The 26195-nt window shown below is 42.5% G+C and overlaps 2 protein-coding genes across 2 annotated transcripts in view; one reads left to right on the forward strand and one right to left on the reverse strand.

Moving 5' to 3' along the window:
• Positions 1–1820: 1820 nt before the first annotated feature.
• On the reverse strand, positions 1821–24751 carry BTD (biotinidase). Its single transcript, XM_019725985.3, has 4 exons — positions 24610–24751; positions 9096–9360; positions 4335–4484; positions 1821–3270 (listed from the first exon to the last, which is right to left on the reverse strand). Exons 2-4 carry the CDS (start codon positions 9354–9356, stop codon positions 2098–2100), a joined length of 1584 nt encoding a protein of 527 aa, XP_019581544.2. The 5' UTR covers positions 9357–9360; positions 24610–24751; the 3' UTR covers positions 1821–2097.
• A 173-nt stretch (positions 24752–24924) lies between these two features.
• Positions 24925–26195, forward strand: part of HACL1 (2-hydroxyacyl-CoA lyase 1) — a 30270-nt gene continuing 28999 nt past the window's right edge. The window contains exons 1-2 of the mRNA XM_019725984.3: positions 24925–25015; positions 25189–25293. Coding sequence (XP_019581543.2) covers positions 24926–25015; positions 25189–25293 — 195 coding nt within the window. The 5' untranslated portion in view covers position 24925. The remainder of the gene's footprint in view (positions 25016–25188; positions 25294–26195) is intronic.

The raw sequence follows: 26195 nt of genomic DNA on the forward strand, positions 1-26195 counted from the left end.
CCTCTGCGTTGTCCTGCCATCTGGCAGCTACTTCTTTTTACTGTAAAAATATTTTGTTTTACCACCATTGTTCAGTCCCCCCCACCCCCCCATTTCTACTTCATGAGCAGTTAGTTCTAAATTGTCAGTAGAAAGTCACTGAAGACGTTCTAGGTGTTCTGCTCAGGACAGAATGTGCATCCAGCAGGCACTTCATAAATGTTTATTGGGTGAAGGAGTTCCACCAAGGTCTGTACTTAGGACTAGCTTTCCTGTCTCTTCCTCAAGCTGATTTGAATCATCTTGGCACGAAGCAACAGGATGCATTTTTAAGATAATTTCTGTTTCCCTGGGGTTTGGGGCAGGGACACTCCGTGGGTGGTGGACAGCCACATCCGGAGCCCCACACTGCCCGCCAGCTCACTGCCCCTGGCAGGGTCTGCCCCGGGGAGGGCAGGCAAGCTCTGTCATCTGGTGGGAGAGGTCCCACTCCGGCTCCAGGGGGACTTCCCAGGGCTTCCTTAGGAATCTGAGTTGTTCCTGCTTATTCCCTAAAGACGTGATTCATTCCAGGCCTTTGTGGGTGAACAGTGAGTCAGCAAGGACCTTTGCTTCTTTCCCACATGGATTACTCAGTACACATTCTACCAATGAGAGAACTGGGCCACATCAAAGTATAAATAAATTGTCCAAAGTCTATGTAGTGAAGAGTAAACCGTGAAGCCGAGGTGGTAAACCTGGTCAGTCTGATTCCAGCATCTATGCTCTTTATGATCCTGCCTAAAAGCCAGAAAAAGGCCTGGACGCTGCAGGGGGATGGGAAAGAAATTTCATTTTTCACTTTACATAATTGTGTATGTGCACATACTGTTTTTAAAAACCTAATTTTAAAAGGGGATAAAAGTAAAAAGCCCCAACATTGAAAAGTCAAACCACAGGTGGCTAATGATCAACCCTCTCACCATGCTCTATTTTTCACTTTAAAAATGATCGGAAACAGTTACTAGGCATAGAGTCAAAATGACTTTGAAATGTCGGGTACAAATAATTCAGAAATCAGTGGCCTAACCATGTCTTCACCTACTGACTATGATGATTTTGCATCTGGAACTAATATGGTGGGAGGTCCTTGCTCTGTACCTGGTAGTAGGCTGTCCAAAAACACCTGTTGAGTGATTAAATAAATGAATGAGGAAAGCAGGCCAACCTCTACAGTAGTTCTTGCAACATCTCTTTAAGATGTGTGGTGCCTCTCTCTGCAGGGAAGGCCCTCCTGGGGCTGGGAAGCGAATCTACCAGTACCATTCCATCCCTCACAGATGGGAAACTGTAAGGCTCTTGCCCAAAGCTGGTGTGATTTATTAAGTTCCCTGGAATCCCTGGATGAGACACGTGGTGCAGAAAGAATCCTATGACTCATCCCTTCCCACTGCTGCCCCTCTCTTCAGCACTTTCTTCCAGTGCCTGTCTCTGGGGCACTGCACTCTTTCTTTCCAGTTATTCTGAGTCCTGCCCGACACATTCCGTTTACTGACAGAAAGGCAGATGTGAGGGAAATGTCCCTTCTATTTTTAAAAGCTGTTTGAAGATCCACATTTCTGGTATTGCTGGTGGCTCTGCTGTCACCATTTCATCTGGACAGAATTCTGGTCAACCAGAATGGAAAAGGGCCCCTGGCAGCCATTTCTCATGCAGCTTTTGCTTTGATAGTTTGTTTCTTCCCTTAGAAAATATTTGAGGATTGTGAAATACCTGTACGTCTTGGGTGTGTCACTGATCAATAAGAACAAGGAAAACACACACACACACACACACACACACACACACACACACCCCACTGCTTCGTGGATGGATAAAACATTTATTTTTGTTTTAGCTCTTAAAACCAATTGTGTAATGAGAGATTTGCTGAGGAAGATGTGGCCTGAAAAAGACAAACGTGAGTAGAAAATACTAGCAAATGTCTCAGTAATTTGAATTTCAGAGGATGAGACCCTGGGGAATCTGCCTCCCCTACTTCCTCCCACAGCCGCCAGGGTGGTCCCAGTGCTTCTGAGCTGTGGCCTGTGCCAGGGCAGGGCTGTCCACGTAGCGGCCAGGGCCCACCCCACACTTTCCTCAGTCCCTCTCATACAACCGCCCATACAGGGCCGCCGTCACCAGGCCAGAGGACAGTCTGCTCTTCCTCAGGAAATAGTGGTCATTCTCCCAGCCGAGCTGGTCAGGGGTTTCCAGGGTCATCCCTGAGGTCAGCAACATGGGAAAGATATAGGATGTACTGAAGTTCCCCCAAAGGTGAAACTCAAAAACCCCGGTGGCCTCTGTGACCTCCTGCCCACAGGTGTCAAAGCCGAGACCACCGCACTTGACCAGGGCACAAACTTGAACGTAGTACGTGCCGTGCACGGTGTGAAGGCCGTCAAAGACCCCCAGGGCATACAGCTCTTTGGACAAAGTGGGCCTCTGGTAAAGTAAAGAACAGCAGAGGCCATTCGCACAGACTCGGAGATAGCCTTCCTTTTCCCATACCGGGACCAGTGTGAAATTGTCATACATCATCTCAGCGTGAAACGTGGGGGCAGCATTCATGTTCCATTTGGTGGCTTCATCACAATGGACTTCCTGAGAATCCTTCTCACAGTATGGGTCACCTGCTAAGATTTTTAAAAATTTCCCATGGGATGGGTCCATTGTATCTGTGGCATTCTCTGTGCCAACGAGACCCTGTGGATTTCTGGCTACCTTGGCAATGATAAGGTGACCTGTGAGGTTTTCCATGTCATGGTGCCAAACGGACTTCAGAGGGGTGTGTATACCACTTCCAGTCATCCCCAGAGACGGGTGGTGGATGTTAGCAGCCAGCAAGTTGACACCAAAGGCTATGGCGAAAGCACTCTGAATCTGAATAGCGGCCAAGAGCGGGAGCTGGTTCATCCAGGCCGCCGGAAACACAATATGCTTCAGCTCAGAGTCTCCGAGGAGTCTGATGGCAGGGTCAAAGAATAATATATCAAAGCAAGTGAAGACGCCAAACTTGCCAGCAAAAGGGGTTTCGAAGATGGTGTGATCCACTTGGAGAGGAGTATCAAAAGCTGCCTCAAAATAGAGGTTGTATTTGCGGTAGCTGTCCACTAAGGTTCCATTATTACTGAACACGACATTCGTGTTAAACTGGTACCTTCCATCACGTGGGCACCCTCGGTCACCGCTATGACAAGGCTGCTTCGTCCCGAGATTGGCCACCAGGAACATATCTCCTTTGATAGCCATACAACTCAGGCGCTGGAGGACCTAGAGGAGGAAAAAAAGGTATAAATAAATGGAATTTTAAAATCCTGCCTTTTGCCCCATAATTTAAAAATAGAAAAGTCCCTGTATTGTGTCCATAATATGTAAACAGCTATCATAAATCACTAAAAAAAGCAACCACTACTGAAAATGTTCAAAGGATATGAACAGGTGATTCCTAGAAGAGCAAATACAAATGGCCAACCAACATCTGAGAAGATGTGCAACCTTGTTAGTAACAAGGAAATGCAAATTAAAATAACAGTGAGATATTTTTCACTTTCATTAGACTGGCAAAAATTCAAAAGATTATTCCCTTACATTGACCCAAGGGTGGGAAAACAAGCACTCATACACTATTACGGGGGATGTAAAGTAAAATCAAAATCTTTTTTTTAAGGAGGGCCTAGCTCAGTAGCCCACGTGGGGATCGAACCGGCAACCTTGGTGCTACAAGCACCACACTTGGACCAACTGAGCTAACCAGCCACCCCTCAAAATCTTTTAAAGGGGAAATCTGGCAGTTTAAAATAACTTAAAATTTCATTTCTAGGAATCTTATTTTACAGAAAAGCTTAGACATGTTTATAATAATATATGTACAAGTATAGTCATTGAAACATTGCTTATAATAGCAAGAGTTTAAAAAATAACCATAGAGTTAAAAAAAGAGGCTAATAATTATAAAATGCATAAAAGAATACAGTTGGATGCACATCAAATTGTTGATGGCAGTTTTTATAGGAAGGGAAGAATAAGGGGTGGGGTGCATTGAAGGTGGGCTTTCATTTTTTTACTTCTGTTTGTTTAATAAGCATATATTCATGTATTTCTTGTGTAACTAATAAAGAGAATAACCCATACATGAGTAAATGCTTCGTTGTACCAGACATTCTTTAACTGGATGAATGGTGTGGCACATGGAGTTTGGGGAGTTTGGGTTTCATTCTCAGGATCCTAGGGTTCCCTTTCAGCCGCATTTATCATGTCTTGGCTTTTGGCCCCTGGCTTGTTTCATCTCCGCATGCCCTCACCTACTGAGAAAGAAGGCTGGGACCCTCACATACTTCCGTATCATTGAATCGGTGAGGCTCCAGGCATGGGTTCCACCTGACCAACTGGGGAGATGGCATGAAGTCCAAAAATGGGTAAATGGATGTTCGTGTAAAGTTGAATCCATGAATGCCATCTTCTGGAAACACTATAATCTGTACACCCTGTTAAGTCAAAAACATCAAATTATAGTATGTTATCAGACAATGGGAAGCATCACTGCATTCATTTACTCATTCTTTCATTCACCGTCTGACAGCCATCAAGCAATGGCTATGTACCAGGAACCAGAGATAAAAAAATGGTGGCTGAGCTTTCATCAGGGATCTTAGTCTTGGGGAAGCCATCTCACTTGGCCTAATTCTGAGGGACAAAAGACAAAGTCCTCTAAAAACAACCATTAACTGTGCCTGGCGCATGTCTAAGGAAGGAGGGTGGAAAGGAACAGGAGTATGCCAAGCAAATAGGGGTCTGGAGTTCTTGGTGGTGCAATGGGAGATGGGAACAGCTATCAAAGGCCTTGAATCTTGGGCTCATTAACCTTCATTGCACATCTAAATCAGATGGGTCATTTCTGTAAAAACATCCCTTGGTTAGGGCTTAGGGGTGATGCCGGGGCCCACACCCAAAAAGTCTGCCTCAATCGATCGTGAGTGGGGCCCTGGCAACGGTGTTTGTTTAAAGGTCTGCATGTGATTCCAATGTGTAGCCAAGGTTGGGAGCCGCTGAGCTCGTGGCTAAAAGTCACGTGTGTTGATTTCAGCACAGAAACACGGACTTGCTCTAACTTGCAATTCTCCAACTGGGAATTAGAAAGCTCCCTTTACCTGTGGCTTCCTGAACCCACTAACGGCCTTTTCCCACAGCTGGAGACCCCTGGGCTCCATGTGATGTCTGCAGCAACCTAGGAAAATCCAAATAAACAGGGCAGCCCTCAGCTCTCAGCAGCAGGGCCTCATGCTTCTGCTAATCTCCACCTACAAGGCTTCAAATGTCAAGCCTGAAACATTGCCCCAAAGTGAAAGGGCAGGAAGAATGCAGAGAAGACATGAATAATCAAAAATAACAGGCACTTGGGGTCACTTATTTCTGGAATGCAGTGAAAACTCTATTTTTTTGTGTGTGTGGTTATAAAAGTTTCAAAAGTTTAACTGTGGAAAAATTGGACAAAAATATAAAGAATTCACATGAGTCAAGAATTCACAAAAGCAGTCACATGAAGATACTTTTTGTCAATATCTTGGCTGTTTTCATTTTCTCTCTTTGCCTCTCTCAGTATATATGTATATGATTGAGATAATAAATATATAGTTTTTCCATCCTGACGTTTGCACTATGTAGAGCATCAAGACTATAAAGATACCTTCAAAAATATCATTTGTAATTGCCACATTATATTTAAGAGAACACCACAGTTTATTATTATTGGGCATTTGAATTGTTTCCAATTTTTTGTATGAAAAAGAAAACTGTGGTGACCATCTGCACACAATGTGCTCAAAACACTTAGTGAATGAGTATTTACACAAATCTTTGATTGGATCTCTGGTTATTTCTTTAGAGTAAGTCTTATAAGTGAAAATACTAGTCAAGAGTATGAAAAGTTATACGTTCTTAACATATACTGCCAATTAGCTTTCCAAAAAGATTGTACCAATGTACACTCCCTCCAGTGTAGTATGAGATTGGTCATCTTATTACATTGTAAAGAAAAAAATATCGCAAACTTGGAAACAAAGCGAGATGAGGAATGTATGCCTTTCTAGGATATACTAGGGCACTGATTAACCTCGCTCAAGGATCATTTATATAGTGAATGTACCACTGTTTGACTTTGTTATTTAATAAAACATTATGCTAAAGATTATAACTTCATTGCCTTGCAGGATATGAGCCAGTTTGTATCTCCTAGCAAATTCACTTCAACTTTCATGCGACTGGTACACAGAACTCTCTTTTGAATCAACTTTACCATCTTACTGGTTCCTTCATTGATTAATGAGTTAAATAAAAGCTTTGACACATGTTCATTTTATATTTGTGTGAGCCATGTTTTTAACTTTTTGAAAATTACACTTAGACAAATATTTTCCTGTATTAAAAAAAAAAACTTTGAGAGCACTGAATAGTTTTTTTTTTATGGACAATGACATTTAAGTTACGTATACATACCAGATTAATATTAAAATTGAATTGCATTTACAGAATACATATCTGTCAGGAGTGAGGAGAGGAACCGAACCTGAGCGGGGGCAGTAAATGGGTCTGATGTGATTACCAATCCATTCTAGGAACATTCTAGAAAGTAAGTAGCATTCCTGGAAAACGGCTTGAGCAATTTTCTGATAGACCTTCATGAGATCAAGAATTCCTGAGGAATTAACGTTGCCCACCCAGGTGACTGACTAGCCTAACATCTTTAAGCTGGACAACTTTTCTTCCCTATAAATGCCTCCACCAAGAGAAAAATATTTCAATTGACTTGTTCAGGAACCTTTACCTTTATCAAAAGTTTGATATAAAACTCTGACATATGCTTGGTATCAATTTGTCTTAGAAGTTACTTTAATACATATAATCACATAGGGGAGCCAAGATATCTATAAACACTAAAATGATCAGATCTACAACTCCCTCTCTGCTTCTGGACCACAAATAGAGAAGAAATGATGTCTTTCAGATAGCACAGGTTTGACAAAAACATGTTACATGTTTCATTTGGGCGCAGGTTATTAAAATGCAGGGGGATGCTATAGTCAGTCTCTGGGTTTCAGGATGGCAGTTGCCAAATGTCTTAAAATGGTCTCGTGACAGGATGGAGAGTTAGAGGTGGGTGACCCTTCGTGGCATGCAAGGAAGCACTTGTGTGCAGAGAATGCACATCAGGAGGTCTGAGGCCACAGCGTGGGATCTGTTTACTCGTAGACATAAGTGACGTGTCCATCAAATGTGTGAATGACAAGAAAGTAACTGAAATGCTGGATGTCAGTAAAGATCCCCAAATAGTCCAACAGGCTGGGATGATGAAATTTAAGAGCATAAATGTGAAGTCGTGCTCTCAATTGAAATAAATCAACTTTATAAGTACAGGATGGAAATGGCAGCTTGTGCCTCTGTGTGTGTAGAGAAAGCTCAGGAGTTTTAGTTGGGAGCAAGCGTCTTATGAATTCACAGTGAGATGTGACTGCCCAAAGTTTTCTAGAATGAGAATGGTGATAGATCTCCTTCACCCGGCTCTCGTCAGGCAGAATTAGGAGAACGATGCAGAGCTGTGGGCAGGGAGATAACCAAGGAAGTCGTTGGTGGAAGGTCTGGAAACCTCACCTCTCAAAGAACTGTGGGTGGGAGTAGGGATATATAGCCTGGGGGAGACACACAAGGAGGGCGATGAAGCCCTCAAACCTGAAGGTGGCATGCTGTGGTAAGGGACTCAGTCTGCTCTGTTTAGCTCAGAGGACAGAACAATGGGTGGCAGTTACAGGGAGGCCAACTGTTGCTCATTGAAAGGAAGACCTTTCCAGAAGTTCCCACTGTCCTCAACTGGAAGCAGTGGACCTGTGAGACAGGAGTTCTGGGTCACTGAAGGTGTTCAAGGAGAAAATGGATGGCAGGTTGGGAACAAAAGAGAGAGTGTCACTCATCAGAAGAGGTTGGACCAGGTCTTTAAGCTCCCTTCCAACATTAGGGGTGTGTGTGTGTGTGTGTGTGTGTGTGTGTGTGCAGACACACATGCGTACACACGTTATAGGCTAGAATTTTTCAACGTAACCATAGATAGTGGCAGTCCAGGCAATCCCAATACCCTGATCAGAGACAGGGACAGGACCGGATGGCATGACTGGTTCTGCCCTCTAAACTCGCAGACACAAGGAGGTTTCGCTCACATGGAGTGTACCTCCCGTTGAGGCTGAGCAGGGCCTCCTCAAACAGCTAGGCTTGGTCACCCCACCACCAGGGTTAAAACCCAAACTTCCCTTTGGTTATGGGTTTCCCAACAGGGCATTTTCTTACAGTAACATCTGGCACTCACATTTCCCTCTCTGCCCCACCCTTCCTGGCAAGAGTGGGAAATGTGGGCCAACAGCAGGAAGCCTTCACAAAGGCTGGCACCGACCTCCCTTTGTTCCTTTGGGCTCAGTGCTGTCTGGATCCAGTTCTCAAGACTGTTCAGTCCTGGCGCCGAGACCAGAAATGAACCCCAAATAATCTGAAGGCAGCAAATGGCACTTCTGTGGATGCTTGCTATTTCCATTCACCTTGGAAACCCTTAGAGTATAAGAGAGGCCATCATGCCTGGTGGTTTTCAGATTTTTCTGCCTATCAGAATCTACTGGGGAGCCTTAAAAATCCCAATGTCCAGCCCACGCCCCATCCAGCTCTGCAGGTGGGGAACCCAGGCACTCACATTTGTTTACAATTGGCCAAGCAATTCCTCCCACAGCCACATTCGAGAACCAGGGATCTAGCCGCAGCTTCTCAGACTTGAGGTGAAAAGCATCACCTGAGGATCCTGCTAACATGTAAATTCTGACTCAGCAATCTGGGGAGGGGGCCCAAGTCTGCATTTCTCACACGCTCCGAAGCACCGCGGACGCTGCTGGTCCATGGACCACTCTCTGAGTAGCAAGACTCTCGCCAACTGACTACTTCAACTCAGCTTCACCTGATGGACCGATTTGCAAGAGGGGCTGTTGGAACCCCCGACTGAGGGCTAAAGAACAGTCCGCCCTGTTCTGAGAGCCCAGCTGAGGCTCTAACCCAGGAGCACGTCTTGCCTTTTGGGCTGCAGTCATCACTTGCTGTTCATAGATGTCGAGGTTCTGATTCATCAGCTCCAAAGCCTGCGTGCGGCTGGTGAGAGCTAGAGGGTTCAGACTCAAGATCGACTGGTGTTCGTACACGGCGGCCATGTAACAGTCAGTCTCGTGATCTTCGGCCACGCAGAGCTCCGTGGTGTGGACTCCCAGCGCCACCATGTAACAGCCGCAAAGGAGAAAAGCCAGCCGACTGCTGGCTCCAGACATAATGCAGACCATAAATCTGGAATGTAATGAGGCCAGGGGAAAACAGCTGAATAAAGAATCCTGCCAAGAATTTAACTTTTGCAACTGTGATTTATTAATCCCAGCAATTAAACTTAGCCGCCATGATACTGCTGCTCAAAGAGTTTGTTTCATGTTTCTAATAAAAGGGTATGTGTTTCTCTCCAAACACATAGCAAGCTCCGTTTAAAATGGCTCACTGTGTTAATCGTCTGGTTTTAGAACATTTCCAAAATAGATGCAGTGTTTGTGTCACTACTCACTTCTCTAGCTGTACACTTACGTGTTAGGCAATAATAATCATGCCGATTCTTTTCCCTAATTCTGTGACATAGTCCACATACAACCACCTGCCCTCTACACACACACACACACATACTACAGGTCAACTGTCTATAGGAGCTATGATTGCCATTATCCTAATAGTACAGCTCGGCTTTCCCAGCCGTAAAAACCTGGTGGTTTAAAATTCTCCGTGCATTTCTTTGGTTAGTAATGAATATAAAGAGTAAGGCTCCCTTTAGGCAGCACAGCCTTCTTTGTTTGGTGCAGAGAGGCTGCTGACTTCTACTTAAATGCCACATCACACTCTGTTAGGGACACGTAAAGGAAGTCTCCCAACCAAAGCCTGACTTTTTTTTTTTTCCCTCCTTGACCTTCACAATGGCCTTGCCCATCATCACTTTCTCAACCTCTGTCTCTGTGCCTCCAAAACTCTTACTCGAAAGCTTACTCATTTGGAAAGAAAATCCTTTTGCAGCGCTGAAATGCAATTACCTAGAAATAAACTAGAATTTTCTAGAAAGTAAACTCAGCTCTGTAGCTCCTCCCGTAAGAGATTAGAAGTAAATTAAGTCACTTACAATGACACTTCCTTGTGCCTTTCTTCCCCAAGAAAGGGAGTTTTTATTTCTAGTCCTTTTGTGATACTAGGTGTTTTAGAGTGAATAGTCCAATTCTGCCTTGAAAGCCAGCCTGGCCTCCCAGCGGAAGCCGCTCCTCTGGCACACAGATTTACCAGGTGGTGTGCCAAGGTGGGGCCTTGTGGAGATGTGCTGGGGCCAACCAACCGCCCAGATTAAACATCAAGAGAACAAAGACAAATCGAGGAATCATATTGCCACTCTTTAAAAAGAAAAGGACACCCTGCCCAAGTCTGACTCATAAACTCCTGTGTTTGCATTTCAAAACTAAACCATCTAGGCTGCAATTTTTTTTTTCCTCTCAGGAGTTCCAGAAACAAAAGTAACCATGATTATTTTCAGCAACAGAACAAGGACTAGGGAGGTTCCGTCAGAATCCTCAGAATTTCAAATACTTTCCAGAATAAGTGGCATTCTGCTCCCCCAAACCTGCCCCCTCTCAAACTCTTACTTCTTTCTCCCGGGAATAAACGTACAATCCAAATACCAAACTCAGCACTTGTTGCCATTCCTCTTGGGTGTACACCGTCAACAGTGTTTTAAGATGAGAATAAGGGGCCTTTGAGCGAGCAGTCATGAGTTTTTGAGTTGAAACAAAAGTATAATTGATAAGCTTTTATAATCAGAATTTTGGCTCTGAAGACCAGCAAGGAAGACTTTTAAAAGTCTCAAAATCTATGTTCCATTCCATCTCTTCTTTCATAATGATGATAATGGGGAGTGGTTTTGGGGGAGAGATTTTTCAAAGTCATAGTCACAATGCTAATAAAGTCGAGAATAAGGCTATGGCCTCACTAAGAGGTGGGGAAACTGAGGCTGGGGAGGAAGGGGGAGAGGCACGTGAACCTGTGCCTGGTGGAGGCAAGTCAGGAGTCCCTGGGGCCACGAGTAGCCTTCACGACATCCCCCTTTCTCAACTAAGAGCTGTAAACCACCGATTTGGGGACACAGGACATTTGTTTAAGTTTCAGGGACTTGCAATCCGGCAAAACAAGGAAACCGTGGAACCAGCAAGTTATCACATTTCTTTCTATTTTGAGAAAATAAAATTTAGATTATTTACAAAAGGAACCTAGTAGGAGAGCTGTAGGTGGCCATCCTTTGTGTGTGAACAAAGGTGGGTCGATAATAAGAGGTTATGCAGATTCAACCAGGTGTTCCTGCTAGAAAGAAGCAAGCTTAATGAGGTAGGAGAGAATGAGTAATTATAATAAAAATAGGAACAACAGTTCTCTCTTCCCCAGGAGTGGTGAAACAGCAGCCATCTTAACCATGTTTGCTAGTGCTGGTTTTCCCCCTTTATTTGGCTCCACACAACTGTCTCAGAAAAAAAACAAACAAGGTCAGAGCAGGGACTCTGAAGGGCACTGCAGGCAGGAGAGGAGGGTGTTAAAGGGGGCAGGATTGGAAGGGCTGAGACACCACCCAGATGGTTTTCAGCGGTTACCACATGCAGGGCTCATGATAGCATGCACAGGTGGGCTGGAGCTGTGGGGGCTCCCTGGAAACAAGGGGGCTCTGGAAAGTCATGAGGTTCTTGGAATTCAGCAATTAATTCATCTTCAGAGCTGGCCAGGACCTCGACCACAAACAAAACAGTGACTAGAGAGAGGTGTGTTCTCAGTCTGAAAAGGTAGTTACGCCCCCTCTTGCATTGGAGGGCATTTGATAGATGAGACAAACCTGCAGGAAGGGCCTGGAATGAATGCACCATTGAGGCAACAATGTGCTTCCATACCCTGCTTCTTACACTCTGCTCACCACAGCCCTCTGAGATGGGGGCATCAGCTCGTGAAGCACCTTGAATCCCACTGTCTGGGAACAGCAGAAGCAGGAGGGCTCACTTCAGGCATCCATGGGACACGGACTGTGCCCCCGACGTAGGGGTAGGTGTCAGGGATACAGCACTGAATAAGCCCAGCCCTTCCTCGTGGAGTGCCCACTCTAGGTGTGTGAGTAAACCAGCCACAATCAAATAAATACCTAATATGTAAGATGGTGATACATGCAGAGGAGAAATAAAGACAGGGAAGGAGGAGGGAGGCCTGGCCTGGGTGGGGGACAATTTTAAGCGGTATGGGCAGGGAAGGCCTCAATGAGAAGGTGGTGTTTGAGGGAGGAGGTCATGTGGATGGATGCCTGGGGGAAGTGCTCCAGGCAGAGGGGCTCTGTCCACCCATGCCAGGTAGGTTCAGGAAACAGCAAGGAGAAGAGTTGGCTGGAACCCAGGGACCTGGGGCGCAGAGCGAAATAACAGGGGGCCCCTCACTGGCCTCCGCACACCTCCCTGCAGTTGCCCCTGTCCTCTTCCATTCTCATCTCATTAGAGCAGCCCACGAGATCCAGTTAAAGCTGGAGTCAATCATGACACTCTACTCAAAATCTTCCAGCGACTCCCCACCGCCTGCAGAATAAACACCAAAAAGACCTTACAGTATGTCACTAGGCATGATGCAGAAGACAGGAAATCATTGATGGCATGGGGACAGCATTGCTGGAGTGACATCTTTAGCCAGCATCCTGATGGTCTAACTGCCCTACAGAAGCCCCTGCTTCTCGTTTCATAATGCAAAATGTTCCCCCGACACTAATCCTGATCAGGAAGATTCCTGTGGTCTATGAGGAAAAGAAATCAGTCTAAATTACATGGAAATCTACTTTGTGGAAATTTGGCAACATGTCAATCACTAGATATTTTTACACACAAGGAACTTTTTTTTCTCCACCTTTTTAAATGATTCATCTTGATAATTATTAATAGCTGTGTTTCCTTCCCAGCCCTGCTATTACAATAGTGTCTTTTGCAATAAAATGAAAGGATTATTATTAAGATATTCTTAATAAGATAATTTCAGAGGCAGGTATATACATTTTAAAATTTATATATAGACCTATTGATCTTGTTACTAAAAGAACTTGTCACTCTTTACACGTCAGGGAGAATAACAGTCCCATGACTGGGAAAGGAGCAGGAAGAATCAGCAGAGGAAATGTCACATCCTCAGGAACAAAGCCTGAGGGACCTGATAAATCATTAGGACTCAGAAGAGCATACGTCTCTAAGTACATGTGACAGAATGCCAAGAAAAACATTTGTAAACTTCTAAATATTTTTTTTAAATTGAAGTTTATTGGGGTCCAAATATTTTTAAACCTATTCTCATGAATTTCGTGATTTCCGTATCTAAATCCTTTTACATAAGGAGAAATAATGTCCACATCCATCGAATTTACATAATCTCAACTTAAAGAAATCCCAAAAGAGACCTTTTAGTTCCTAGAAAGCCTCTTGTTTTCTGCTTCTTTCCTGATGATGCTAGAAGTTCGCTTGTTAGCTTGTCCATAATTGGCCTCTGGAACAAGAAGCCCAACAATGATTTCAGCTTGAACAGCTTCATGCAAACCCACGCCCACCAAGACTTTTGATGTCCCGGTGGGAACAGTCAAGTGTAAACACTCGTGAGTGGCAACTGATGATGACGTCAAAACTCGAGGCTGAACTTACAAGGAATAGTGAATAAGCTACCAAGTCCTCCTAGTTGAACTGGGAAGTTATGACTTCACCTTTAAAAAAATTCCAGCTATTTATCTTCAAAAAAGAGAGAGAGAGCGCGACATATGGAAGTGTAACTCTGGGCCACGTCTTTGCTTAGGGCCTCTTTCTGCTCTGTTGACTAATTTATCTTAGAGCACTCAATGAGCAATCAAGGGATCCTGACACTTGAACCTACATATAAGTTATCTTCCTTTTCCTCAAACGAGATACTATCTTCCTAATTTAAGTCAAATAAAACTTCTCCTGAAATGCCCAGGTGTTTAATGTAGTAAGGCCGGTTCATTTTGTGCAGACAGAAAAGAGCCCCCGCTGAGACTGATTCTACAGGTTTGCTACTGCCACCCTGTGGACAAACTGAGTATCATTAACCAAGTACCACAATAACAGAGTGCTTCTTTCTTACAGCAGTAAATGGGTGGCTTTTACCCTCCTTTGCTTCTCCTTTTCATTTCTAATACTTCATCTATCTCTTTTACAGTTAAAAAACAAACGAACCAGAAACATTTGATTTTGCTAGATAGGGGTCTCATAAAAGCTGTTTTTTATTGGCCATGTTCCCAGGACCTATTGCATCTTCTATAGTCACAAGTTTTAAATGTGCTGTGATTTCTTCTCTTATAGTCAGTCATACACTCCAAAGATTTGACCGGAGTGCAAAGAGATGCAGCCCAACCACACTGTGACAGACAGCACTACGCATGGGGAAATTTGGCTGAGTTAAGGGATCCATAGGGACAATATGTTATATTGATGCCACATTACATTTCACCTCTTCCATGGTAACGTTTTCAAGCCATTTTAAAATCCATTATTTCAATTTATCTTCCTGTCACATAAAACAGTGAAAGCAGGTGATAAAATGCTATCTTCACGGTGATGGAAAGATAAGAGTCAGAATACAGGTGCTACCTGCCTTTATCCTCTAGCCCAGCGGTTCATCCAATGTGACCCCAGGCCAGGACCTCAGCATCTCCATCACTTAGGATTTGCTGGAAAATGCATATTCTCAGGCCCTATCCCAGAACTACTGAATCAAAACTTCTGGAAATGGGGGTCCAGGGATCTGTGTGTTCAAGCCCTCCAGGTGTCTCAGTGTCATGCCCGTATTTGGGAATCCTCTGCTCTGGTCTGACCACTGGGATTTCCCTTGGGAGTACTACTTCGAATTTCTGTTTAATTCTGCTGCAGCTGCATTGAAGACTCCACAGTGGCCTTTGAAGGCTTGACTAATAAATTACCCCAGTTCTTCAACATGTGCTAGGAGGGCTGGACCAGGAGCCAGGAGACCTGCTTTCTAGTCTACTCTCACCACTAACTAGTCCTAGAGTCAAAAGAAAGAAAGACACATGAATTCAAACCATCATCTCTATTTCCCAGGTACCTCTCCAATTGGGCTGATAGAATGTGGCCGATTTCAAAGTGTTTCTACCATATTTAGTGACTATGAGCAGCAAAGTATTTAAACACTAAAACTGGTGGAGGGAAAACCTCCCCAAAACAATTTGATGGAGGTCAGTTAAAAGATTCAGGGCTTCTCTTTGCCTTGAGAGGACATCACTGTAGAACCAGGTTGTTACTGGTTTTCATTTGTTTAAATAAAGTTCCTGATTTTAAACAAATAGGAAAGGAGTAGTTGATAGATGTTCTATTAGACACTTTCCCTCCTGCTGTCTTTGAAGAATCAAGCCACAAGGGGGAATTCTACAGCTGCAAGGAAATTATTCGTTCAACAAGCAATTGAGCTTGGGAAAGGACTCTGCCTCAGGGAAGACTGGGGGCCCAGCTGACATCGTCACTGTAGACTTGTCAGGTCCTGAGCAAAGGACCCAGTCAAGCTATGCTCAGATTCTTGAACCACAGAAACTGGGAGATAATAAATGGGCCTTATTTTAAGCTACTACATGTGTGGTAAGGTTAATTTGTTATACAGCAATAGATAATTCAGGAAGAATATTTAAAGACGGAACTGAAGAAAACGCTCCAGAAATAAAAGCAGATTTAAATTTATAGATTGAAAGGACACACCAAAATTCAGGAAAGAAAGGAAGAGAATGTCAACACCAGGACATAGCCTAGTAAAATTCCTGATATTTAAAGATGAAATAAGAATCCTTTGGGAAGCCCAATATAAAGATCAAGGGCTGGGTGGCCGGTTAGCTCAGTTGGTTAGAGCGTGGTGCTGATAACACCAAGGTTGTTGGTTCGATCCCTGCCTGGGCCACTGTGAGCTGTGCCCTCCTTAAAAAAAAACAACAAGGCACAGAGGATAAACTTCTGCCAACCAAGAGGTAAATAGAAATACTATGGCAAAAGAACTGACAATGAGCCTTAAATATAAAGTAAATATGAGGATTATGTTTATATAACACAATGCTAATGTTATAAACTTGAGAACATGGAAGTTATAAAATAGGGAAAAGAGTAGTGTAGTACACAGGAAGGCAGAAGGAAGGAAATAAAATAAAAATGGAAATTAATAAATTAGAAAATAGAAAAATGATGGAACTAATAAATAAGCCCAAGAGGTTGCTCCTGGGAAGAAAACAAAACACAATTATATAGGTAAGTCATCTATGTAGCTAAATCTAATTAGGGAAAAAATGTGCAAATAGGTAGTAATGACGAAATATCTATGAATGCAGAAGTTAAAATAATAATGAACAATCTCTTCATTCAATTCTATGCTGACAAATTTGAAAACTAAGATAAAATGGATAATTTCCTAGGAAAATGCATTTTAGCAAAACTTACGTCAGATAAAAGAGAAAACTGAACCAAGCCAACAATAACAGAAGAAATAACAAATATTCCCTCCCATCCTTCACCCTCAAAGCAGGCCCAGATAGTTTCCAGAGGGATTCTCACTAACTGTAAAGGAGCAGATAATCCCAAAGTTACTTAGTGTTCCAGAACATAGTAAAAGAAGAAAAGTTTTTCTTATGAGGTGATAAAATTCTGATAACAAAACCTGACAAAGGTAGAAGCTCCATGATGTTACCTACCACCCGGGATCCTTCTCTCTTGGTGAAGATAGAAGCAAACTTGACAGAGTCACCTTGTGGTTGCAAGAGGACTGCCACAACACCAGTACCATGCCGTGTGGAAGAAGAGTAAGTGGGTACCTGCTGGTTCAGTCAGCTTTCCCCAAAACCCTGTCCACTGACTTCATCTCAATTGCTTTGGCCCACACAAGGACTCAGGACTCCTGCTAGCTACAAGGAAGGCTGGGAAGTAATCTGCATTGCCATCTTGAATGAAATCAATATTTTGCCAGATAAAACACAGGAGGTCCAGTTAAGTTTGAATTCTGGGTAAACAAGTATGTTAGGACATACTTACACTAAAAAATTAGCCATTGTTTATCTGAAATTCAAATTTAATTGGGAATCCTGGGTGTCCTGTTTTGTTTTTTGAACTATATCAACTCTACCCATAAGTGGCCAAGTAACCATTACTCTCTTATACTTATTACTTCCTTTAGAAAAAAAATAAAAGCTTTTCACCCAATGTGCATCCCTAAGCATCATAGTTTAGTCTTCCCAATTGAAAACAATTGATACACCTTTAACTCTTCTTTGAACTTATAGGTCCTTTTCCATTCCTTTTATTTTCTTAAAATCAACCTGCCGAAGTAGCCTGGTCATTTGACTTGCAGATTTTCCAACAGAATGGATTTTGCTTTTTTGCACATGCAAAAATTTCAAACTCTTCTTCTTTTCCTTGGGATTTCTTGCAAATTGGCAGCCAGATCCAAAGACTGAATCAGACTCAGTTTCCATCACTTTGGCAAGACTACGGGTGGTAGTGTGTTCTTTCCTCACGAAGCACATGTCTGGCTCCCTTTTCATGGTCATAGTACTTTATGTACTATGCTCATACCTTTATTCCTTGGGGGTTGTGAAATGCTGGTATTCTAGCATTACATTTTTACTTATTAATTGGAATACCTTTTATAAAAAGATTTTATCTACTATTTTGTTATCTAGTGGTACAGTTCATATAAGAAAGGCAGGACAAATGCTAGATTCTCTCTCCCATTCCTTTCAAAATCAGTTTTTAAGATAATAAATTTGTTCTCTATTATTCTCTGAAGGTGATCAATTTTTAAAAAATATCATTATGAACTCATGGATTTAAACATATTTGGTAGGTTTCTTTCCATTACAATTATTTTCATTACTGAAACTCAAACTATCCCATCCTTGGCCAGCGGTGGTCTCTTCAAGTTGGCTCTTGATTCCTCTTGACATTGCCCTCGTAGTTTCTGAGAGCTTCTTTGTAATCTGACGTTAAAAGACGTCCCAGCTTATCTTATACATTTCCTGGCTCAGCTCTGGAACTGGCCATTACTACAAGAAGCCCTGGGAACAAAACTGATTGTTGGAAAAGACTAATGAAATAAACAAACCTCTATCAAGACTGATTAAGGACAAAAGCAATCAACACATATATGAACATAAAGAAAAATTAAAAGGGAACATAGCTATGATTACAACAGAGATTTCAGAATTGAATATTGGATGTTCTGGAACAAATGTATACTGAATGGATATGTGGATAAAATGCATAATTTTCTAGGCAATAAAATTTACCAAAACTAAGTCCAAAAAATATAGAAAAATGAAGCAGACCAATTACAGAAGAATTAAATTACCAAAGCCTCTCTCTAAAAGCACCAATCCTGGTCTATTTTTCAGGGGAATGCTCCCAAACATATAAGGGAAACACACATAGTGTATCATTTTTTTATACATACATATTTTATACAAATTGTTCTAAAACTGTTTTTAAAGATGGTATAACCTTGATATCCAAGCTAGATAAGGATAGTTCAAGAAGGGAAAATAATAGTTGACTCTCACTCTCAAATACAAATGCAGACAGTCTAAATAAAAATAATAGTAAAACGAACTAAGTACTAATGGATAAAAAGAAAATCAGCATGACCAAGTTGGGTTTATCACAAGAATGATGAATCATTTAATATGAGAAAGTATATCAACTTAATTCACCACATTATGAGAGGAGTAATTGCTGCCATTTTAGTAGATAATTTACCAAAATATTCACTAAGCGCCATTTATAGTATAGTTCACTCTTATCCCAGTGATCTATAATGCCATATGTCAAGTTTCCACACACGTCTGTCTCTGGACTCCCTGTTCCTGTCCTGTGCTACCTTCCCAACACCAATCCTATACTACCTTAATTTCCATATTTTTAAAATAAGTCTTTACGTTGGTAGGACAAGTCCTTCTACTTTGTTCTTCTGAAACCATCGTGTCTATTGTAATTAGTTTCCTACTGCTGCTATAACAAATTATCACAAACTTCATGACTTAAAACAACATGGGTTTATTATCTTATAGTTCTATAATTCAGAAATCTGAAATAGATCTGATTGGGGTCATATCAAAGTGTTGGTAGGACCGCATTGTTTTCTGGAGATTTTAGGAGAGAATCTGTGCCTTCTTCCTGCCAGCTTCTAATAGCTTCCCATATTCTTGGCTCCATCTTCAAAGTGAGCAATATTGGGCTAAGTCTTTCTCATGCTGCCATCTCTCGGATTCTTGGTCTTCTGCATCCCTCTTGCACTCATAAGGACACAGGTGGTTACACTGAGCCCACCCAGATAATCTAGGACAATCTCCACATGTCACAGTCAGCTGTTGAGCAACCTGAGTTCCCCTGTGCCCTGTAAACCTAACATACAGGTTCTGGGGATTAGAATGTAAACATCTTAGAGGGGTCATTATTCTGCCTTCTAGGCCATTATTCTGCCTTCTATTCTTGGCCTTTTTCTCTTTCCTACATATTACAGAATCCGTTTCTCAAGTTCCATGAAATGCTCTGAATTTATATGTATCTACATCAGTAATGATACAGACATAGCTTCATCAGCAGTCAGGGAAATGGACATGAGAAGCCATTTCACATCCTTCAGCTTGGCAAAAAAATTTTCATTCCACAATTGAAGGTGCGGAGAAAGGGGAGTTCTTACATACAGATGGTGGGAGTATAAATTGGTACAACAACTTTATAGACCAATTTGACGATAACTAGTAAAATTGATGATGACCCACCTCTAGATACATACACATAAAAAGACACATGTGCACAAGGAGACATGCAAGGATGGTCAGAGAAAACTGTGTATATCACTGAAAAGCTAAATAAACCTAAATGTCCTTTACCTGGAAAATGGGGGAATTACAAACACCATATTCAAGGTAGTGGTTACCTCTAGGGCATAGTGAAGGGATACACAGGGAGTTCCAATGTATTTGAAATGTATTTCTTAAGCTAGGGATTGGGTACACGGGTGTGTATTAATCTTTGTTCCTATTCATGTGTCTGAAAGATGTCATAGATGTTAAGTATATATAAAAAAGTGAATAAAACGATGAATCACAGCTAAACTCCAAAGAGGTTTGATGCAGAATCAAAGGTTTTGATGCAGAAAGAAGTTTAAGGGCTTGAGTTCCCCATCATGAAGACGTCCCTCACCTGGGGTTACACCCCAGTCCAACTCCAACCTGGCAGAGATTCTATCCTAGAGCTGATTCTTTGTTTTGCTGACACAGAGAACAGATTAAAAACAAAACAAAACAATAAGTACAATTTAAAAAGCAAAAAAAAAAAAGGGGGATGTAATGAAGGTTAATGGCAAGACAGAAGAAAACAAATGAAAACAGAAAACATTTAAATACTGACACCAGGTTTCATAGGTGATAGCTGCTACCCCCACCCTTAAACCCCATGGACCACCCCCAAGTGTGGAGTTCTATCATATTAAGAAATACTACATTATGGTTTCTAAGCCATTAGACATAAGTCTCTTATGTCCTCATAGCATGACATCCAGTTGTCACCATTTTCTAGTGCATTTTACATCCTTATTCAGCAATCTGATGATTGCTGATGTCAAACTACACAACTTTGCTTAAAAACAAACAAACAAAAGCCCCCCCAAAAAAACCCACAAGGGACGATGACAAAGCCAAAACTGGGTAACAATGTTCCTTCAGTTTCTGCGCCTGAAGTACTCCCTGCTCTGTTTCTCCCTGGCATTAAAATGCCAGAGCAAAGGTAAAGGGCTTGCTGGCCCAAGGCCAAGGGCAGGAGCCCAGCTTTTCTCTAGGCTAGAGGTCACTGGGAAAAACTCCCAGTGCCTGTCCACTGCTAAAAGGCATTAAATCGGTCCCTGACGGTTTGATAATAAAGTTGCTTTTCACTGGTTTTGCTTCAAGTCAATGTCTAAACTTTGGTACTTTGCAGTCCATAAAATAATGAGAAGCAAACAAAATCAATTTAACCTGTTTTATTCAAAGAACCATTTTATTATTTTATTTCCTGTTCTGTTTATGTTGATATATTTCCTACAGCACTTTTCCTGTTGTACCATTTTCAATGTTGGTTTTAAGAATAGTGATCTACATAGATTTCCTCTTTTGTTATTGTTGCTTGCTTTTTGTTTGTGTTTAAGGTAGTCCATCTTAGTTTTCTCTTCTTTGATTTCAGCCATTCCATAATGCATCACAAAACCCCTAATGCATTTCTTCATTTGATAATAACCACCCACTTCATATTTTGATGAAATGTTTGTGAGATTATTTCTCACTGGGTTAGCTAGTGCTACGCTTTTAAATAATCACAAAGATTTTTAGTGTCCTTCTTAGTTTACTGAAATTAAGATGTAATTTTGGGGCCTAAGGTTACCTGCCACCTATAAGAGCTGCATTTTAAATCATTAGAGAGTATATTTTCTCCAGGCACGACAGTTACAACTGTTATTACTAAATTATCTGGTTGCCTAGATATTCTCTTCACCAAGATGTAAGAAAGCCACCAATTAACTCACAATCTCAGTTCTAGAACCTGCATATAGAATAACCAGTATGAAAACTTTCTGACAACTGACTCTGCTCTCATTACTTCAGCCTTTTCTTTAAAATAATTAAAACTATTCTTCCTTTGACCTCCTTCCACCAATACATAAATAAACAAAAACACATCAAATTGCAGTAAAATCCCCAACAAAATGAAATTACCCACAAAAGTAATAATGAATGTGGTTAATCCTTAACAAAGGCTGCACAAAGGGCCTTGGATAAATTACGAAAGAATCCTGAAATCTTGCAATGACAACTGGATTGAAAGGAGGTGCTCCCAGGACTGGCTAGTCCTGCAGGAGAGGACTTTGCTCACTTCTGCTGAATCATCAGACTCAAGTGAACAGTGGAACATTTCATCCTGGACTGAAAGGTGTAAAGGTGAAAGCAAGTTTAAACAGTTTACTGACTTTTCCCTTTGCTAACGGGCAGAACCCAGTCAGTTGAGCATTTATCCTTTTGCGAAACCAGTTAGTCTGAATTCAGGGAATTTATTCCAATTCATAGCTCAGTTTCACCACATGTTATACTGAGTGATTCTGTCAGTATTTCTTTTGACACAGAAATGAACACAAGTTCCCATGAGCTGACTAATTACCATCTATAGGGTCTGTGCTGCCCATGTCAAACTGATCTTGAACTTGTAAGTCCAAATTAATCAATAGTATTACTTTGGTAACAGGCAATCATACATTTAATTATTAACTCATGCCTCCAGCATAAGTACAGAGCTGGTGGTTAAATCGGGCTGCGAATCAAAATTAGGTGGCAGCTATAAAAAAATACAGGTGCCTAACTTGTCCTACAACACTGATGCAGAAGATGTGGGGTAAGGCCCAAGCAACTGTATTTTTAAAAAGCTCTCCAAGTGATTCTGATACAATAGGGGTAGAGGCTGTCACACAGGTACTGAATATAAACAATACTACCTAACAGAGGGGATGGGGTCCATGCTTCTGTCAAAAGTTCAGAAATACATAAATATACCCAATGAAATCACTGAAGTAGTAATTAGTAAAGGTTTATGGTACACACACCAAAAAGACAGTTTGCAAACAGGAAGAAAAATCAAAACATGGAATGAGGCTCAGGGGTATGCTATAAAGAAGCTTATGCAGTAACTGTTTATACTATTAGAATTTTCAGTGGTTACCTTGTATCAAATTTGGGAAACAGTTCAAGTTTTGGTTATGATATCCGAGGCATAAGCAAAAAATGATCTAGGTCAGTTAGTCTTGCAAAATCAGCTTAATTAAGCTTTGGTTGTATGACTAAACTGGTTTTGTCTGCTCAGGGAATTTTCAAGGCTGATGTCCATTTGTTTTTGTTCAAACTTTTTTTTTTAAAATTGGGGAATATTGGAGAACAGTGTGTTTCTCCAGGGCCCATTAGCTCTAAGTCATTGTCCTTCAATCTAGTTGTGGAGGGTACAGCTCAGTTCCAAATCCAGTCGCCTGTTTTCAATTTTAGTTGCAAGGGGCGCAGCTCACCATCCCGTGTAGGAATTGAACTGGCAACCTTGTTGTTAAGAGCTCACGCTCTAACCAACTGAGCCACCCGGCTGCCCAATGTCCATTTGTTTTTTACTTTTAACACTTCTCAAACAGGGACAGGGAATCTGCACCAAGGACTGTTCAAAGCCACACAAAGAACGTTTTGCATCTTTCTGAAATGTCAATTTTACTTGACAGGTAAATAGTTTAAAATGTCATTCTTACTTTGAGTGCTGGTTACATAGGTATATACAATTGTCACAACTCATCTAACATTTAAGATCTGTACATTTAATTGTATGTTTATTTTACCTAAATAAAAGGATCATATAATATTAAAATATAGATACATTCTGGAGTCAGATGCAAAATCTGCATATGTATTTTTTTTAGATGAACTCTGAGACTATTTCACTCTTCTCTGCTTGGGGTGGGAATTAGGGCTTGAAATGTGGAGAAGATCTTTTGGAAGGGCCCAGGACTATAGTTTGAAAATCTCTGGGTTTACAAATCCTTTCACTTCAGATGCTTTTCACTCATTTCGCTACCCATGACCTACTCCCCTCTCGTCTTGTCTCTTTACCGTCCACGTATTACTGGTCTTTGCTTTAAAATACTTCAAATCCTCAGATATTTACAGTCCCACTCTAAAAAAAAAAGCCTCAGAAATCGCACATTGCAAGCATCGTGTTCACTCAAAAATGTGTTTTAAAAGGTTATGAGCTGCAGGGCCTGGTAGGCTATGTACCTAAGAATTACAAAAACCCACATTTTCTCACTTTGGAAAGAGAAGCGTGGAGAGTAATGTGGGGTTTTGGCAAGGGTTAGAGAAAACAAAGGTCAAAAGTAACTAGAATCAAGAGGCTCTTCTTATCTCTTGTGGCCAAGGGCTTAACAGTGAATAGAGTATAAGACTGGCAATCTGAAGCTTGGTCTGGGCCGAATGCTTCTGGGCAAGTTACTTGATCTCTTGCTTGGAAAAGCGAGTGTCCTCATCTATAATGTAAAGGGGACACATCCGATTCTGGCTTTAATTAACGTAAATCCGTTTGTTAATATGCTTCACGGATTGCAAAGCCACAAAGTTATAAAAGCATAAGTCAAAACGCGTGTAATAGCCTAGCACACGTGGAACGCGGACGCACGACAAGCTCCAACAACGACTTCGTCCAACGCTAGGCGCCATCCAGCCCGCCCCGGTCCCAGCAGCCTTTGCAGCGCAGACCCAAAGCCCCCAGAACCGCGGGGGCGGGGCCAGCGGCGCGCGCCTGCGCCACACCCCCTTCCGCGTCCACTAGCCTTCCTTCCGCCCCGACGAGGCGGCCCCGAAAAAGCTCAGGATAACAGTCTGTGGTGAGAGGCCTCCGAGGTTCCGCTTCTTACCTGCGCCGTGCAAGTTGCAGCGTCTTGTCAGCTCCAACGCCTGACACTCTGACTCCGCCAACGGAGGCGCCTGCAAAAGGTCACGGTTCTGATTGAAGAGCGTGTTTACATTCTGATCTCTTCCGGAGCGCCCACTAAGTTTAGCCCCCTCCCTGCCTTCTCGCTGTTTAAAGCGGTTGGTTGCTTTCTTCCTGTCAGTCAGAGGCGAGGGGGGCGTCCCACAGTTGTTGTGTGGGCGTCTTCCAGGTTCCTTTCGCGGGGGAACTCTGCATCGGCTTGCTACTGAGCGCGAGAGTGTTGAACTTTTAGGTGGGAGATGTCGGAGAGTAACTCAGCAGAGCGCAGCGACGGCAGAGACGGGCAGGTATCCGGTGCTGCCGTCATCGCCCAGGCACTGAAAACGCAAGTACGAGTGACTTACCTGGAGCGGTGAGGCTCCTACGGAAGCCTTCGGGGGCCAAGCTGTTGTCTTGGAGACGAGGAGAGCGATGGGAGTGGGAGGGAAGGAGGTTCGCCTGAGATGCTCCTTGCAGATGTGGCGGGGGCCCGGGCGTTAATTTCCCTGTTGTTGGCCCCCAGAATGTGGAGTACATGTTTGGCATCGTCGGCATCCCCGTGACCGAAATCGCTGTTGCCGCCCAGCAACTGGGCATCAGATACGTCGGGATGAGGAATGAGCAAGCGGTAAGCATGGACGCTGGGAGTCGAATGCATTGTTGTTTCTCATTAATAATCATGGAAAATACTCATTGCAGACAATCACTGCTTACCACTCTTCGAATACTTGACACATATTAATCAGAACAGTCCTATGAGGCAGGAACTATTTATTTAATCCTAGCGAACAGATGAGAAAAGTGAGACACGGAGGTTAAGTAACTTGCCTGAGGTGACGACTGTTATTGTCAAGAGTCAGGATTTGAGCCAAGGTGTTCAGGGTCTAGAGTTCATGCTCTTAACACTACACAGTGCTGTGCACTGCCAAGTGGAGAGTGTCAGAATTGGGACAGTTTCCAGGTGTGAATCTGGGTTCCTGGCCTTCACTCTCATAACTACCTGTTATATGTTTATTATTGGGTATTCTTTGTCTAGTCTGACTTCCCTGTTAGGCCCCTCCTGACACATCTGTATCCCCTAGGTGGTTCCTGCGCATAATAGGTACTCAGGGAGTACCTGGGAAACCAATGTGTGAAGGCCGACTCTCATGTTGTATAGTATGTGGCCTTCCAAGGTGACGGATAGCACAGATGATGAAGCCATGATTCGGGTGTCCTAAATCCCAGTCCAGTGCTCATTCCATCACATCATGCCGCCACCTTTCTTAGAGGCTTATTTGGAAGCATGAGGAAAGAAGATAGGATATTTTGTCAACCCAGTCTCAGTTCTTCCTGTCAACCCAGCCTTACCTTTCTCTCAGCAATGCTGGCTTAAAGATCAAGAATCCACTTCTGCAGTGTCATATACTATCAGTCCATCTAAAGCTAACCTTCCCTGCTTTCCACTCCCACTGTTGCCCTCTAATTCAGCCACTTGCCACCTCTTGCCTTGACCTTCTTAAGTGGTGCCCTTCGTCTGCCATCACATGT

The sequence above is a fragment of the Rhinolophus sinicus genome, chromosome 5 (assembly GCF_057876585.1).
Source record: "Rhinolophus sinicus isolate RSI-liver-muscle chromosome 5, RSI-T2T, whole genome shotgun sequence".
In the NCBI taxonomy this organism is placed as follows: Eukaryota; Metazoa; Chordata; class Mammalia; order Chiroptera; family Rhinolophidae; genus Rhinolophus; species Rhinolophus sinicus.